General features: G+C 44.4%; 1 protein-coding gene across 4 annotated transcripts in view; it reads right to left on the reverse strand.

Moving 5' to 3' along the window:
- Nucleotides 1-8,795: 8,795 nt before the first annotated feature.
- CLPB (ClpB family mitochondrial disaggregase) overlaps nucleotides 8,796-14,254 on the reverse strand; it is a 146,297-nt gene continuing 140,838 nt past the window's right edge. For 3 of the 4 annotated variants that reach the window (XM_040489240.1, XM_040489239.1, XM_040489241.1), the window contains 5 exons: nucleotides 10,658-10,814; nucleotides 10,117-10,190; nucleotides 9,852-9,971; nucleotides 9,522-9,626; nucleotides 8,796-9,114 (listed from right to left, as the gene is read on the reverse strand). In XM_040489240.1, coding sequence (XP_040345174.1) covers nucleotides 8,866-9,114; nucleotides 9,522-9,626; nucleotides 9,852-9,971; nucleotides 10,117-10,190; nucleotides 10,658-10,814 — 705 coding nt within the window. In that variant the 3' untranslated portion in view covers nucleotides 8,796-8,865. The remainder of the gene's footprint in view (nucleotides 9,115-9,521; nucleotides 9,627-9,851; nucleotides 9,972-10,116; nucleotides 10,191-10,657; nucleotides 10,815-14,254) is intronic. The other variant, XM_040489243.1, reaches the window with a different exon arrangement.

Consider the following 14,254-nt stretch of genomic DNA (forward strand, 5'->3'; position numbering starts at 1 on the left):
TTTCCCATTTTACAATTAGGTTATTCATCTTTTTATTGTTGAGTTGTAAAAGTTCTTGAAGTGTAGTTACTGTTGATAAGATGTAGGATATGACAGTGACATAGGTGAGTGAAGTGGGCAGGGGCAGAAAAAGATCATTAAATGTAAGTAAAGCAGAGAGTTGGAACCGTCATTCATGGTAAGTTAAAGCCACCAAGAATGGCATGTGTGGGAAAAAGAGAAAGTGATACTACAGGAGCTAAAACCTTCCCTGTATGAGGGACATTGAGAGTTCAGTAGAAAGAACAATGACAGAAAGGTTGGGATAGTAGTCAGACTGCTTAATTTTAAAAGCTGGAAGAAAGGATGAGAAATAATCACAAAGCAGCAGTGGGGGGCTCACTTCCTGGGTATGACAATAAAAGCAGCCTCCACTTAGGAAGGCTACAGGGGAAGCAACAGTTTATGGGACAGCCAAAGCAAGCAGTCCCTTTAGGGGACAATTAAGTTGAAGAGTGATGGAAACATTCCAACCAGAAGGTGCTTACATAGAATTTGATTATACGGGCACCTGGGTGGCTCAGTCAGTTAAGCATCCAACTTCAGCTCAGGTTATGATCTCGCGGTCCGTGGGTTTGAGCCCCACGTCAGGCTCTGTGCTGACCGCTCAGAGCCTGGAACCTGTTTCGGATTCTGTGTCTCCCTCTCTCTCACCCTCCCCCATTCATGCTCTCTCTCTGTCTCAAAAATAAACGTTAAAAATTTTTTTAATAAAAAAAAGAATTTGATTATAGAAGGCAAGTGCTGGAAGGCACAGGCAAAGGGCTGGGAAGGGGAGCAGTATGTGTGATGTGGTGGTAGATGACCAATGAGGTTCAGACGCTTGGGATTACTGTGACAAACCTGTGAGGCATGGTGGGATTAGACTTGACTCTTAGGCGATGGTGAGCAAATAGTTCCAGGACAGTGGTCGAGGCTACATTCCTTATTTCTGCAACTGGTCATGGCCCAGAGGTGGGGGTGGGTGGGGTGGCACTCCAGTGACTTCCCTCCCCATCTACTCATTCCATATTCTCCTTGCCCTATGTCATCTCCTTCGATCATTGGTGTTCTTTGCCTAGTAGGTGATCCAAATCTTTGTTCTTTAAAAATCCGAGTGGTCCTAGTATCTAATACCTAATACATAGTATCAATTAGGACCACAACAAAATAGAAAATTGCTTAGATGTAAAAAACATGGACATAAATCTGAGGAAAGTTCTGGAGTGTTTTCAGATTCACCTATTTTTTATACTGTCCTTTCTTGCATTATGGTTTCCAGTCTTCCCTTTATCTCTCTGAACATTTTAAACATATATAAATTCAGATTCTTTTAACAATTTTGAGTAATCTCTACATGTGAGTGGTGGCCAAACGCACAACCCTGAGATCAAGAGTTGCAGGTTCCACCAACTAAGCCAGTGAGGCACCCTTCAGACTCTTTTAAAAACAATTCTTGGAGTGTAATCTCTCCCATTTGTTCTTTCCTTGGTTTGTTGTTTCTTCTCTTTCTTCTTCTTTTGTAACTTTTTCAATTTCTCCCTGTAAGCTCATTTTTAGACTTGTTTTCCCATGGGTTCCTTTGTGAAAAGCTGATTATGGGAATATCCTTAAAGAACAGTAACTCCTTGACTTCCACTCTCACAAATCCTTTGACTTTTGGGTTCCCATTCATTTCTGGCACCTTGGGATCTCCCATTTTTAGTTTCAAGCCCAGTTATGTGTTAAACTTTTTGTTGTTACATATTATTTCCATGTTTGAGGGTGGGAAGGGATTTTGCCTGTAACTACTCCATCTGTTGCAAACTGGTCCGAAGTCAGCCCAAAGGGTCTTTTGAAAACATAAATATGGTAATTTCATTACCTTAGATGGCATTCCAGGCACTATGAAATTAGGAAACTTGCTTCCCTAGCTTCATTTTCCACCGCTTTCTCTTCTTTTCCACATCCAGATACAGTCTCCACATTCTAGTCACAGATGACTTTTTTCTTTCCTTTCTCTCTCACTGTACCTAGGGTGTGTGTTGGTGGGAGTTAAATGGACTCATTCTCTAGTTTGCACACTATTAAGTAGTTACTGCCAGTAGCTTGTATGTTCTAAGAGCTAGATCCAGAAAACAGTATCTCCAGGTGCCTTCACTTCTAGACATTGCAGTGTAACATGAGTTTAGTTAACTTAAAAAATTTTTTTAATGTTTATTTTTGAGAGTGAAAGAGAGAGAGAGCGAGCGAGAGCGAGAGAGCACACGCGCATGAACAGGGGAGGGGCAGACAGAGAGGGAGACACAGAACCCGAAGCAGCGTCCAGGCTCCGAGCTGTCCGCACAGAGCCCAATGAGGGGCTAGAACTAACAAGATGCAACATCATGACCTGAGCTGAAGTTGGACACTCAACTGACTGAGCCACTCAGGCACCCCTAGTTAACTTTAAATTAAAAATGCTGTTGAGTCTAGTTAGGTTTACACTGAATTATATATTGAGTCATACTTTTCAAGAACTTGGTATATCTTCTCATTTTATGCCCTTCAGTAGGATTTTCTTAAGTTTATTCTTAAATATTTTATAATTTTGAATAGGTAACACATTAATATGGTTCAAAATTAAAAGTATAAAAATGAATATCGTGAATTTTCCACTTCCATTGCTATCCCCCTCTCTCTACCCAATTCCCCTTTCACAGGTATTTTTTTTGTATATATGAACAAATATATATATGTATTTGTTGCAACTGAATGAAATACCTTTCCTTTGTTACTGTTTTCTAGTTGACTACTGCTAGAATAGAAAAAAAGCTATTGATTTTTATACATTTACCTTTTATTCATACACTTACCAAATTTCCTTATTATGCTACTAGGTTTTAGTATAGTCTCTTGGATTTCCTAAATACACAATCGTATTTCACCAAAACAAGATAAGTTATTATTTTCCAGTATTTTCATCAATTATTTATTTTCTTGCCTAATTGTTTTCAGTTGAATTTTCAAAGCAATGTTGAATGCTGTCTTATTTCAGACTTCAATAAAAACAGCTTTAGTATTCACTATTAGAAATGTTTGCGATTGTTTTTTGATGAATTATCTTTTCCTTTTACTTAGAGCTTTATTTTACATTAAAAAAAATTTTTTAAGGAATCTCTATGTCCAATATGGGGCTCAAAATCAGGACCCCAAGATCAAGTTACATGCTCTACTGGCTGAGATAGCCAGGCACCCTTAGAGCTTTATTTTTATATCATAAATCATTAAAACTGAAAAATTTTATTCAATGCTTTTTCAGCATATACTGATAAAATATTTTATCTCCTTTAATTTAGCAAACTTTATTTGAAATAATTTTAGAGTTAGAGAGAAGTTCCAAAAACAATATAAAGAATTCCTATATATCCTTACTCAGATTTCCCACCTGTTAATACTTTACTCTTTTGTTTTATCATTGTGGGTGTGTATGTGTACGTGTGTATACATATATGAGTCCATGCATCTGTATGTGTGTATGTATGTATAGTTTTATATATATATATATATATATATATATATATATGTTTCCAGATACATTTGCAAATTTTTACCTTTAACCTCTAAATACTTCAATGTATATTTTATAAAAACAAGGACATTCTCTTAATCATGTATTATCAAAATAAGAAAATTGATATTGATCTGACGTTTAAATAATCCAGTTTTTTGTTTTTGTTTTTTTTAAGTAAGCTCTACACCCAACACAGGGCTTGAATCTGAGATCAAGAGTCGCATGCTCTACCAACTGAGCCAGCCAGGTGCCCCTCTTTGTTCTTGATGTAGTGACTTATATTAATAAATTTCTAATACTGAGGTTTGTACCACTGAAATAAACCTAATATGATCATAGCATACAATTCAACTTTGTTTTATTTGGAATTTTTAATCTATAGGCATAGGTGAGATTAGGCTAGGACATTCTTTTAGGCACTATCAGGTTGGAGTATTAATCTTATGCTGGCCTTTAAAAATCAACCAAGCATCTTTCCATCTTATCCCACAGTCTGAAGCAACTTATAATTAAAAATTGTAACTCATCTATTTGTTGGGCTGGATGACAGCTTCAAGTGGTGTTCACCTTGTGACAATTCAATGAACTGTATACTTGTGATTTGTGCATTTTTCCACATATATTTCAATAAAAGAGGTTTAAGTAGGGGCGCCTGTGTGGCTCAGTCGGTTAACTGTCCAACTCTTGATCTCAGCTCAGGTCTTGAGATCGAGCCTGTGTTGGGCTCTGTGCTGGGCGTGGAGCTTGCTTAAGAGTTTCTCTCTCTCCCTCTAGCACTCACGTGTGCTCTCTCTCTAAAAACAAAACAAAACAAAAAAGTTTAAAAGAACATGATTTTTTAAAAGGATAAATGTTTAATAACCTTTCCAATTTTTTCTTTGGTAATTAATTGGTCTATTCAAAGTATGTTTTGCGTCAGTGTTTGCTAGGAAATTATCTATGGTTTCCAAATTTGTTGCCATAGAATTCTCCTAAAATTTAAAAAGTTTCCATATTTACATGGTTTCTCGTTCCTAATTCTGCAGGGTTTTTTTTGTTTTTTGTTTTTGCTGTTTTTCTATTTATCAAGCTGAGGTTTTATCTATTTTATTGGTGTTTTCAGAGTCATTTTTCTACTTGTCCTTTTTTTTTTTTGGTTTCCTACTTTTTTAAAAAGTTTATTCATTTTGAGAGAGAGAGAGAGAGAGAGAGAGAGAGAGAGAGAAAGAGAGAGAGGAAGAATCCCAAGCAGGTTCCTCGATGTCAGTGTAGAGCGTGACATGGTGCTCATTCCCACAAACCATGAGATCATGACCTGAGCTGAAACCAAGAGTAGGACGCTTAACCAATCGAGCCACCCAGGTGTCCCAGTTTTCCTACTTTTTAACTTCAGGTTTTATCTTTATTGGTCCATTTTCTATTTTTGTATGGTTTAAATGTGTTTCTTTCCTAAATCTCTAAAACAATCACTACACATCTTTGAGTTTTTCTTTCTGAATAATAAGTGTTACATTTTAACTTTCGAGCCCAGTCTCACGCATTCCAGGATACTCAGTATGGGATCAGGGTCTTACTTTACCCCCTTTACTGAGGGTCCAATCCTGGCAGGTCCTTCTGGCTGGGCACAAAATCATGACAAATAAGTGTGTGCTTGTTGAATAAATGATACTGTTCTGTCCTGGGACCCACTGTGAAGATCTGTGCTTGCTGCAAGGCCCACCCACCCATCCAAATACCTGGAGCATCTGTCATATGCTGGTACTGTGTCAGGTCTTGTGAATAGGGCAGTGAACTAAACAAGTATCTGCTCTCTGGGTGTTTATATTCTAGTGACAAATACAGACACAGAACAAGTAATACAAGTGAACTAAGTATTGCCTAGGATGCTCTGGAAGTGATGATAGGGACCCAACATCACTTAGGAGGTCTACCTAAGAATCTGTAGAAGTGGTAATACTTAAGTTCCTCAAAATCTGAGGATCTACTCTGTCTCCTACTTTCCTCTCAGGAAGATGGCCATTGGGTTTTCTAATATGAAAGTTGTCTGGTCTTGAGTTATATGCCTATTGCTCCTAGTCACAGCGGATTGAACCAAAGACTGACAGCCAGGCATACGAACTTAATCCAATAGGAATGTTCCACATAGGATGGTCACTGACTGAATTAGAGCCCCTAAGGGAAGTCTGAACACCAAACAGAGTGAAAGGAGAAGACACAGAGATAGAAGAAGAAGAGAAAAAGAAAAGTAAAGTATAATAGTGTCACAAATCCTATGGTATTGGATTGGAACTCTAGGTATCACCTGAACTCATGATTTTTAATAATATACATATAGACACAATAATAAATTCAGATGTGCGTGATGTGTGTTAACATAAATACACATATTTCTTTAGCTCTGTATGCTGAAAGGGCATAGAAATAATGACACCCCAGTAGCAATGAATACATCTGATGCCCATTCTCGAGTGAAAGGAACCAGGAGCTACCTGGGGAAATAACTGATGCCAGGGCTAGAACAAGAAAAATATGAGTGAGCTTGGAACATCCTGTGGTGCTAGAGAGTAAGGAAGTACTTAAAAAAAAAATGATGAGGACAATGCTGAAACAACACAGAAGCCAACTTGAGAGAGTTCCTGATGGCCAAATCTGGGCCAGTATGAGCAACAAATGAACTATTTTAGTATTAGATTATAACCCATAGAATAAAACAAATATCCATTAGTTTATACTGATATAAATTATTGGATAAATATATGGGGGAAAAGAGATAGCTCTTCCCCACAGTAGAATACCAACTAATACATATAAAATAAGTAAACAGAAAGTCATCATTAGGTCAACACAGCATTAATACTTGTAAACAAAAGCCACTTGGTTTTTGGATGCTAAAATTAGTGGGCAAAAAGTCTAAGAATAAATAAGACATTGACACAGCTTCAAAGTATCTCCCCACAAGATTCTTACTAATTTCAAAGGGGAAATTAGTAATTTTACAGTGGAGAAACCTGGTACACACCACCTCAGCCATGTGTCAAAAGTAACATCACCACCTGCAATGAGGCACTAGAGGGGCACATCATCAGTTCTGGGGTAGTTTTGTCAAAAATGCAAACCCTCAATCTAATCACATGAAAACAGAAGACAAATCCAAATTGAGGAACATTCTACAAAACAACTGGCCTGGACATTTCAAAAGTGTCAAGGTCATGAAAAGCAAAGAAAAATGGAAGCATTGTCACAGGGCGAAGGAGATGTAGGAAACAGGACAACAAAATGTAACATGGACAAAAAAGGGGGGGGCACCTGGGTGGCTCACTTGGTTAAGCATCTGACTCTTGATTTCAGCTCAGGTCATATCTCACAGTTCGTGAAGCTGAGCTCTGCATTGGCTCTACGCTGACAGTGCGGAGCCTGCTTGGGTTGTCGCTCTCCCCCTCCCCCATATGCGCGTTTGTGCACGCAGCACTCTCGCTCTCAAAATAGACCAACTTTGAAAACAAAACAAACAGGGGCACCTGGGTGGCTCAGTTGGTCAAGCATCCAACTTCGGCTCAGGTCATGATCTCACTGTTCCTGGGTTCGAGCCCTGCGTCGGGCTCTGTGCTGGCAGCTCAGAGCCTGGAGCCTGCTTCGGATTCTGTGTCTCCCTCTCTCTCTGCCCCTCCCCCGCTTGTGCTCGGTCTCTCTCTCTCTCTCAAAAATAAACAAACATTAAAACAATTAAAAACAGAAAAACAAAACAAGACAAAACCCCCCACAAAATGTAACACGGGATCCTGGATTGGACTTTGGGTCAGAAAAAGGGCATCAGCGGGAAACCTCGCAAAATCTGAATGTCTACAGAGTAGTTAGTACTGCATCAATGTTAATTTCCTGCTTTTAATAACTATACTACAGTTTTTAAGATGTTACTATTACGAGAAGTGAGGCGAAGGGTATATGGGAACTCTACCATTTTTGCAACATAAGCCTAAACTTATTTCAAAACAAGAAGCTGTAGTAGTAGTAGTAGCAGTAGTAGTAATAATAAAAAGAACAGCAGTCACTGAGGTAGGGAACAGCAGGCAGCTCCTTGAGGGGCTGGACAGTGATTACTGGAGCATCTGCTGGAGCCCATGTCTTAGCTTCTGTCTGCTTCATATCCACCATACTGTCATGGCATTCCTCCATCACCGGCCCCCATTTTCTGCTTCCTGAAAGAGATCATCAGCTAACACAAAAGGAGAGTTCTAAAATGGCCCTGCAGGGTGATGGAGTGGTCATCAATGGTGGCTACTGTCAATGGAGCCCAAGGATGCACCAGGCCTTGCTGTGCCCTGCTAAGCTGGGGTTGAAACGTGGCTGGTTTGTGGAATGCCTTTGGGGGATGGTGTGCAGCCGCTCTTAGTGACAAAGAAGGAGACTGCATGGGGAAGTTATTCATTCCAGACTAACTTAGTTGGGACAGCAGGATAGACAGAGCTGCTACAGACGTCATGGCCACTTGGGCACAGGACTGACTTCATTCTCTCTCTCCCTCCAGCTCCCCAATGTCTGTGTTAGATTCCTGAAGGAGGTCTCATAGAGCTGAGCTTGCTTGGTCATTTGGTACTGTTGTCCAGTTCCAGAGCAGAGCAGGGTAGTGACCCAGTCAGCCTTCCTCCTAGAGGTGCCTTATTCTGGCTTTGTTCCAAAGCTGGAGAAACATGGTCTGGCCTGACACCAGAATGTGTGGTGAGGGGGAGTAGCTACCACATGGCAGTGGAGTGGGGGATTCTATGGGTCCCTTCTCCTTGGAATTTTAGGGCATGGGAAAGAGGTAGCCTCAGCCTACACTGTACAACCTCTGTGCCTGGGCCTCTGCATTCTTTCTCCACAATCTGTGCAGACATTATGGGGACTCAGTTGCATGAGGGCCAGCAGAGGGTGGCAGACAGGTCGCAGCCTGGTCCCTGTCTTTCCTGAGCCAGATCTGTTCTTAGCTGTCAAACTTCTGAGCTTCCTCGGACCGTGATAAAGTTCCAGAGAGTATACAGGCCATGGGGATCATGCTGAAGGATAGAGAAAAGGGACGTCCTTCTCCTCCCTGCTCTGAAGAGGGTGGGAAGACAGCCCCTCTCCTGGGGACCTGTTAGCAAATTTTGGGCCCATAACAAATGGTCCAGGGGAGGGCAAAACCCCTATTTTTGATTTTGAGGCTAAGGAGGGGTCTTCCTGTGGCTGTGGAGGTAAACAGGCCTTGGGCTGGGTGGAGACGAGGTAAAGGGCATGAGGGGAAGATAGGGCGGTTGCCATGCCACAGCCGAGGGGTCTTTATTGGATGTTGAGGGCATGTATAGGTAGGTAGGTAGAAGCTAGAGGCTGTGGCACATCTTCTCAGGGTGTAGCGGTGCCCGGATGTCCAGTTTGTGGGTCTTGCTGTCCTTGTCGATGATCTCCAGCCGCAGCTTGGGTGGACGCTTCTCAGCCTGAGGTGAGGGCAGTTCAGGGCTCTTGAGCAGCTGCTTGTCTGAGTCCTCCACAGTGATACGCAGAGTACAGCCCCCTGGCAGCAGATCCTGTTCATAGGCGGCTGCCAGCTGGTTCACCACACGGCGTTCTACCTGCAGGTGACAGGTGAAGTGGTCGTCACCGCTGTGGCCTGGGCTAGCATGTGGCCTGAGCCTGGAGCCCAGGCTCCATCACTTACTGCTAGGGCAAGTCAGAAACCTCTGAGCTTCAGTTTCCCTCTGCAGAGTGGGGCTAAAAACACACAGTTTAAAGGACTATGCTAAAGACTCAGGGGTGTCAGTTTCTGAGGTTCCCAGCTCAGTTCCTCACTCCTAGCAGGGATTCATACTCGGTTATCCTTCAGGACAGGGGTTTTACTTGATCATCTTCTGGTTTTGGTTGTGAAGGGGCATCTGCTCTGGGTATGAACTATTCCAGGTTGGGAGCCCAGGGGCTGGGTCTGGGGCCCTGGGGTGGGAAGTGTAGAGGTGCCTTACTTCTCTAAGGATCCTGTGCTCACCTCATGCTTGATGGAGCGGGCGCCATAGTGCACGTTGTAGCCGTCGACCAACACGTCTGCCACCTCGCGGTCCCAGAGCAGCGTGATATTGTGCCTTTGCTTGGCCTGAGACAGGTCAGATAGGAGTGTGCCTGCATGTGGCCCAGTGCTTTCCATCTCTCACCACTCTGGCCTGAGGCCTGGGCCTGTGAATGACTGTGTGCCCCTGAGGCCACTGACCCACACCACTGTTCTCCAAGCCTCTAGGAAGGGGGTGCTCCCAACCCAGTGTTCCCCAATTTCCAACAGGCAGATGACCCATCCCCACCCATAGGCAGTTCCTATTCTTACTCTCTTGGCCCAGAAGTTCAGTTCCTTGTTGACAAGTTGGATGAGCTCCGAGTGGCAGAAGGGGAGGAAATAGACAATCTCATTGATTCGTCCCAGAAACTCATCCCTCCGGAAGTGAGCCTGTAGGGCCAGGTTAGGGGTGGGGTGAGCTCTGTGACCCAGAAGGGGTAAAGGGAATTACTAGACCCCAAAGGGGAAGACAGAGAGATGGCTAAGGGGGATCTTCCCACCCAAGACTCCAATAGGAAGGACAAAGACCTCTTACTTTCAGGATGGGGCGAATCACATTCTCCTTGAAGTTCTTTGAGATGGTAATCTTGTCATTAATCTGGACATCCCCTGTGGAAAAAGAATCATAAATTGCCTACTCCCCACACCTAGGGAGCTTTGGGAACTGTGTCTGCCTCGTGGCCCCATTTATGAAAAGAGATCTGGTCCTGCCCCTGATGGTCTGTGTGATCCTGGTCAGGGTCTCAGGCTCTCTACGCCTTGGCCTGCTCTCCACCGGAATATTGAGAGGGTTAGAACTGGGCACTTCCTGAGGCCCTTCCATCTCTATGTGCTACAAATCCAAAGCTCAGGATTCCTTAGGGTAGGAGTTGTGTGAGGGAGGAACAGAGGGGGAGAAGAGTCAGGACAAGACTTGAGTTCTGACTTGGAAGAGGGGTTGGAGGGTTCACTTCCAAATAGAAAGATGACAGATGTGGCCTCCTGTTTGATGTCATCCTCCACCTCCTGGGGAAGAGATGTGCTGGTGGTCTGGGCACCTGCTCAACTGCCCAGACAGCTCAGGCTGTGTGCCATACCAAGGTTTTCAGCAAGACGGTTATGGCTCATCTCCAAAGCCTCCTGCCGCAGCTGCAGGGCATGCTGTGCGATCTCATCACTGGCCACATTGGACGTCATGATGAAGATGGCATCCTTGCAGTCGATTGTCTTCCCTTTTCCATCCGTCAGCCGGCCCTGGGAAAGAACAGTGACTCCATGTTCATGGAGGGTTAAGCCTGACTACCTCTTCCAGAAGTTCTCTCTAGAACCCTCAGCTGCTCCCTCCTCCCAGTTCTCTGAGCACTATTCTCACACCTAGGCTGCAGTGCTCACTGCCCTGGGCTGCAACCACTCCACCTGTTGAGAGTGACTTCAGGCAATATTGCACCTCTGTTTGTCATCAATAAGGGCCCTTGATTCCTCTCTGGCACCCTGGAAGTCAGCCTGATTAAACATGCATTTATCCAACACACTTCCCTGGCGGCCCAGTCCGGGCCAGGCTCGAGGCTCACCGCACCTTTGACATTCTCCTCCTTAAGAGAAGAAATGCCACTCAAGAAACCAGCAATGACAATTCAGTGAGTTAAGTGGTATAAGGTCACTGTAGGAGTTCAGAGGAGGGTATTTTATAGGGCCACTGTGAAGACTAATATGGTCATGTTGGTTAAAAACCCTTAGTTAACCAAACTATGCAAATGTCCTGAACTGTTATTATGACAGCAGACAATATACATTTGCTGTATCAAAATGAATGACATGAACTGAAACCAGTATAAACTCTGCATCTTTATTTATTTTTTTAATTTTTTAATGTTTATTGGTTTTTGAGAAAGAGAGAGAGAGAGAGACAGACAGACAGTGCAAGCAGGGGAGGGGCAGAGAGAGAGGGAGACACAGAAACCAAAGCAGTCTTCAGGCTCTGAGCTATCAGCACAGAGCCTGATGCGGGGCTCAAACTCACAAACAGTGAGATCACGACCTGAGCCAAAGTCAGATGCTTAACTAAGCCACCCAGGTGTCCCCAAATCTCTCCATCTTTAAAGCCATCCTTTTGCCTGACAGAGAGGAAGAGAAAACAAGGCTCCTCTTTAGCCAATGTGGGAAGTTTCCTTGGAATCTTTAGCTCTTTCTGAAGTGACACAGATGAAACCATCTATATAGGAGACAGATGCACCGAGAAAAGATACAAGGAGCTACAGTAGAAGGGACAGAACAACGAAGAAAGTATAGTTGTCTGGGGCCACTCAGTTCAAGGGCAAGAAGCTCCACCTACTCAGCAAACATCAAGGCTATGACTGTACAACAACAGCACTTTAGAGTCATTTATGACAAAAGCAATGGTCAGGGCCTCGCTGAGCAGAACTGATGGGAATAACAACAGTGGACACCGATGGGGCACTTCTACATCCACTGCAGGTCTCCTGTTTAGTGCTTTCCATGTGCTCCCACACTCTTCCCACAAAGCACAAGCTCATGCCAGGCCAGAGACCATGGCTCTGGGGACAGGTCACTGACCTCAACCTGTCAGCTCCTGCCTGCCCCAGGCTCAGATGGTAACTAGTCCTCCTTTAACAATTCCCATTCCCTGGTGGTATGGACCTGACTCAGGGTCAGCCCTTGCTTCTAAAGCCAAAGCAACGGCAGACTAGCCCTGGCCCTCAGGGGCTAAAGGGGAAGAAATGTGCATTAACCTAGCACCCACTCCATGCTGGGCATGGTATCTGGTGCTTGTTGGCCTTGCTTTATATGGGTCTTTGACACAGGCCTCTCAGAAAGTGTTAGTTCCAGGGAGGTCTATTTAGAATAGATGTGCAGCTCAAGTCCTAATCACTTTCTTGTCCCTGCCTGGGGTGGGAAGAAGGGAAAGCAAGGGTGGAAGCAGATAATCTTTAGCTTTTGCCATTAGCTTCCCTATCTATGAGTTATAGATCAACAGAATCTACCTGGGGGCAATTCTTTTTTTCCTTTTTTAACATTTACTTACTTTTGAGAGAGACAGAGACAGAGTGCAAGCAGGGGAGGGGCAGAGAGAAAGAAGGAGACATAGAATCTGAAGCGGGCTCCAGGTTCTGAGCTGTCAGCGCAGAGCCTGATGCGGGGCTTGAATTCACGAACCATGAGATCATAACCTGAGCCGAAGTCAGATGCTCAGTCAACTGAGCCACCCAGGTACCCGGGGGCAATTGTAGTTTTGAAGACCTGTTCTGTGCGTGTGTGTGTGTGTGAGATGTGTCCAAATGTGCGCATAGGACACTGTTCACAGAACTCAACCCCAAGGACTGAGTACACATGCTGCTATACTGGCTAGAGCAACAACCAACAGCAATTTCATTTCAGGATCAAAGCGCTGCTTCTAACTGGGCCTGTGGATGGGTCCTAGAGGGGTGACGGGAACAGGTGCAGGGTAAGACTGACCCAAAGGATGACTTTCAGTGTTCATGTCTTCTCTTCCTCAGAGTCTTTGGCAATAGGATGTGTCCCAAAGAGGGAGTTGTCACTGGCACACCTCCCAGCAGTGACTGGGTGGGTGTGAATGCTACCCTGGGTTATAGGGGTTGCTTTCCCACTGCTTCCATCCTTGAAGGGAAGAGCAGGTTGGGCTCCTCAGGAGCCAGTCTCTTCTTGGGACTTCTTCCCTGTGCTACAGGCTCTGGGGTCATAGTCCTGCTTGGTGTTTTGGTGAGAACATTAGGGCTCCTGCTTCTCTGGATCCAGGCTTGTGAGAACTGGGCTAGGTGGGAACGAGGGTGCTTCCTTCATGCCCTCAGACTGGATCATATGCCCCCACAACTCCCGACAATTGTAACTTATACTAGCTCAGCATGCACCACAGTGGGCTAAAATGCTTTTTGCTGCCAGTCTGCCCCACTCATTCATGAACACCAAGGCAGACACTGTGCATCCTGTGTCCCCTCTGCCCCACCTGAACCACATTCCCTCTGACTTTCCTGATAGGTCACAAGGCTCTGGGTTAGCCTTTTCTTCTCTGCACACTACATACCCCCTAGTTGAGAGATCTCATCCCTTCCTAGGGCTTCCATTACCCTGTCCGTGCTGATGCGTTCCTGAATCTCTGCTTCCAGTCCAGAATTGTACTATGCTCTAGATCTCTCCAACTGATGACTGGCCTCTCGGACACCTCCATCTGGTCGTCATCCCTCAGGCATCTCATTTTTAGTGATTTCAAACCTCAGCAACTCACCTTCCTCGCCAATCTGCTGCTCATCCTCCTGTGTTCCCTGCCTCAATCAATGGCAGTAGCGGCCATCTTGTCACCCAGGCCAGAAACCCTGCAGCTGGCCACCCCTGGCCCCTCTGTCTCCCCTCAAATTCAATCAAATCACTGAGCCCTGCATAGTCAGCCTTCCGGGAGTTCTGGCTAGCCTGTGGCTCTGCTTTAGAGAAGGCATCCTCAGCTCTAGCCTGGAGGCTTCAACAGCCTCCTTGCTGCTCCCCGTCTGCCTTCCAGTCCATTCTCTCACCAATGCCTTCTCTCAGGCTAAGAAGACAGATCTTTATAAAGTAAGAACCTGGCCATGTTTCTTTCTTGCTTAAAGTCTTTAAAAGCTCCTTACAATCTAACAAGTAAACCCATACTTCATCTCCTGGGATTGTAACTGGTCCCTGACAACTTA

Source organism: Herpailurus yagouaroundi, unplaced genomic scaffold (genome assembly GCF_014898765.1).
Source record: "Herpailurus yagouaroundi ecotype Mexico unplaced genomic scaffold, PumYag 180, whole genome shotgun sequence".
Lineage (NCBI taxonomy): Eukaryota > Metazoa > Chordata > Mammalia > Carnivora > Felidae > Herpailurus > Herpailurus yagouaroundi.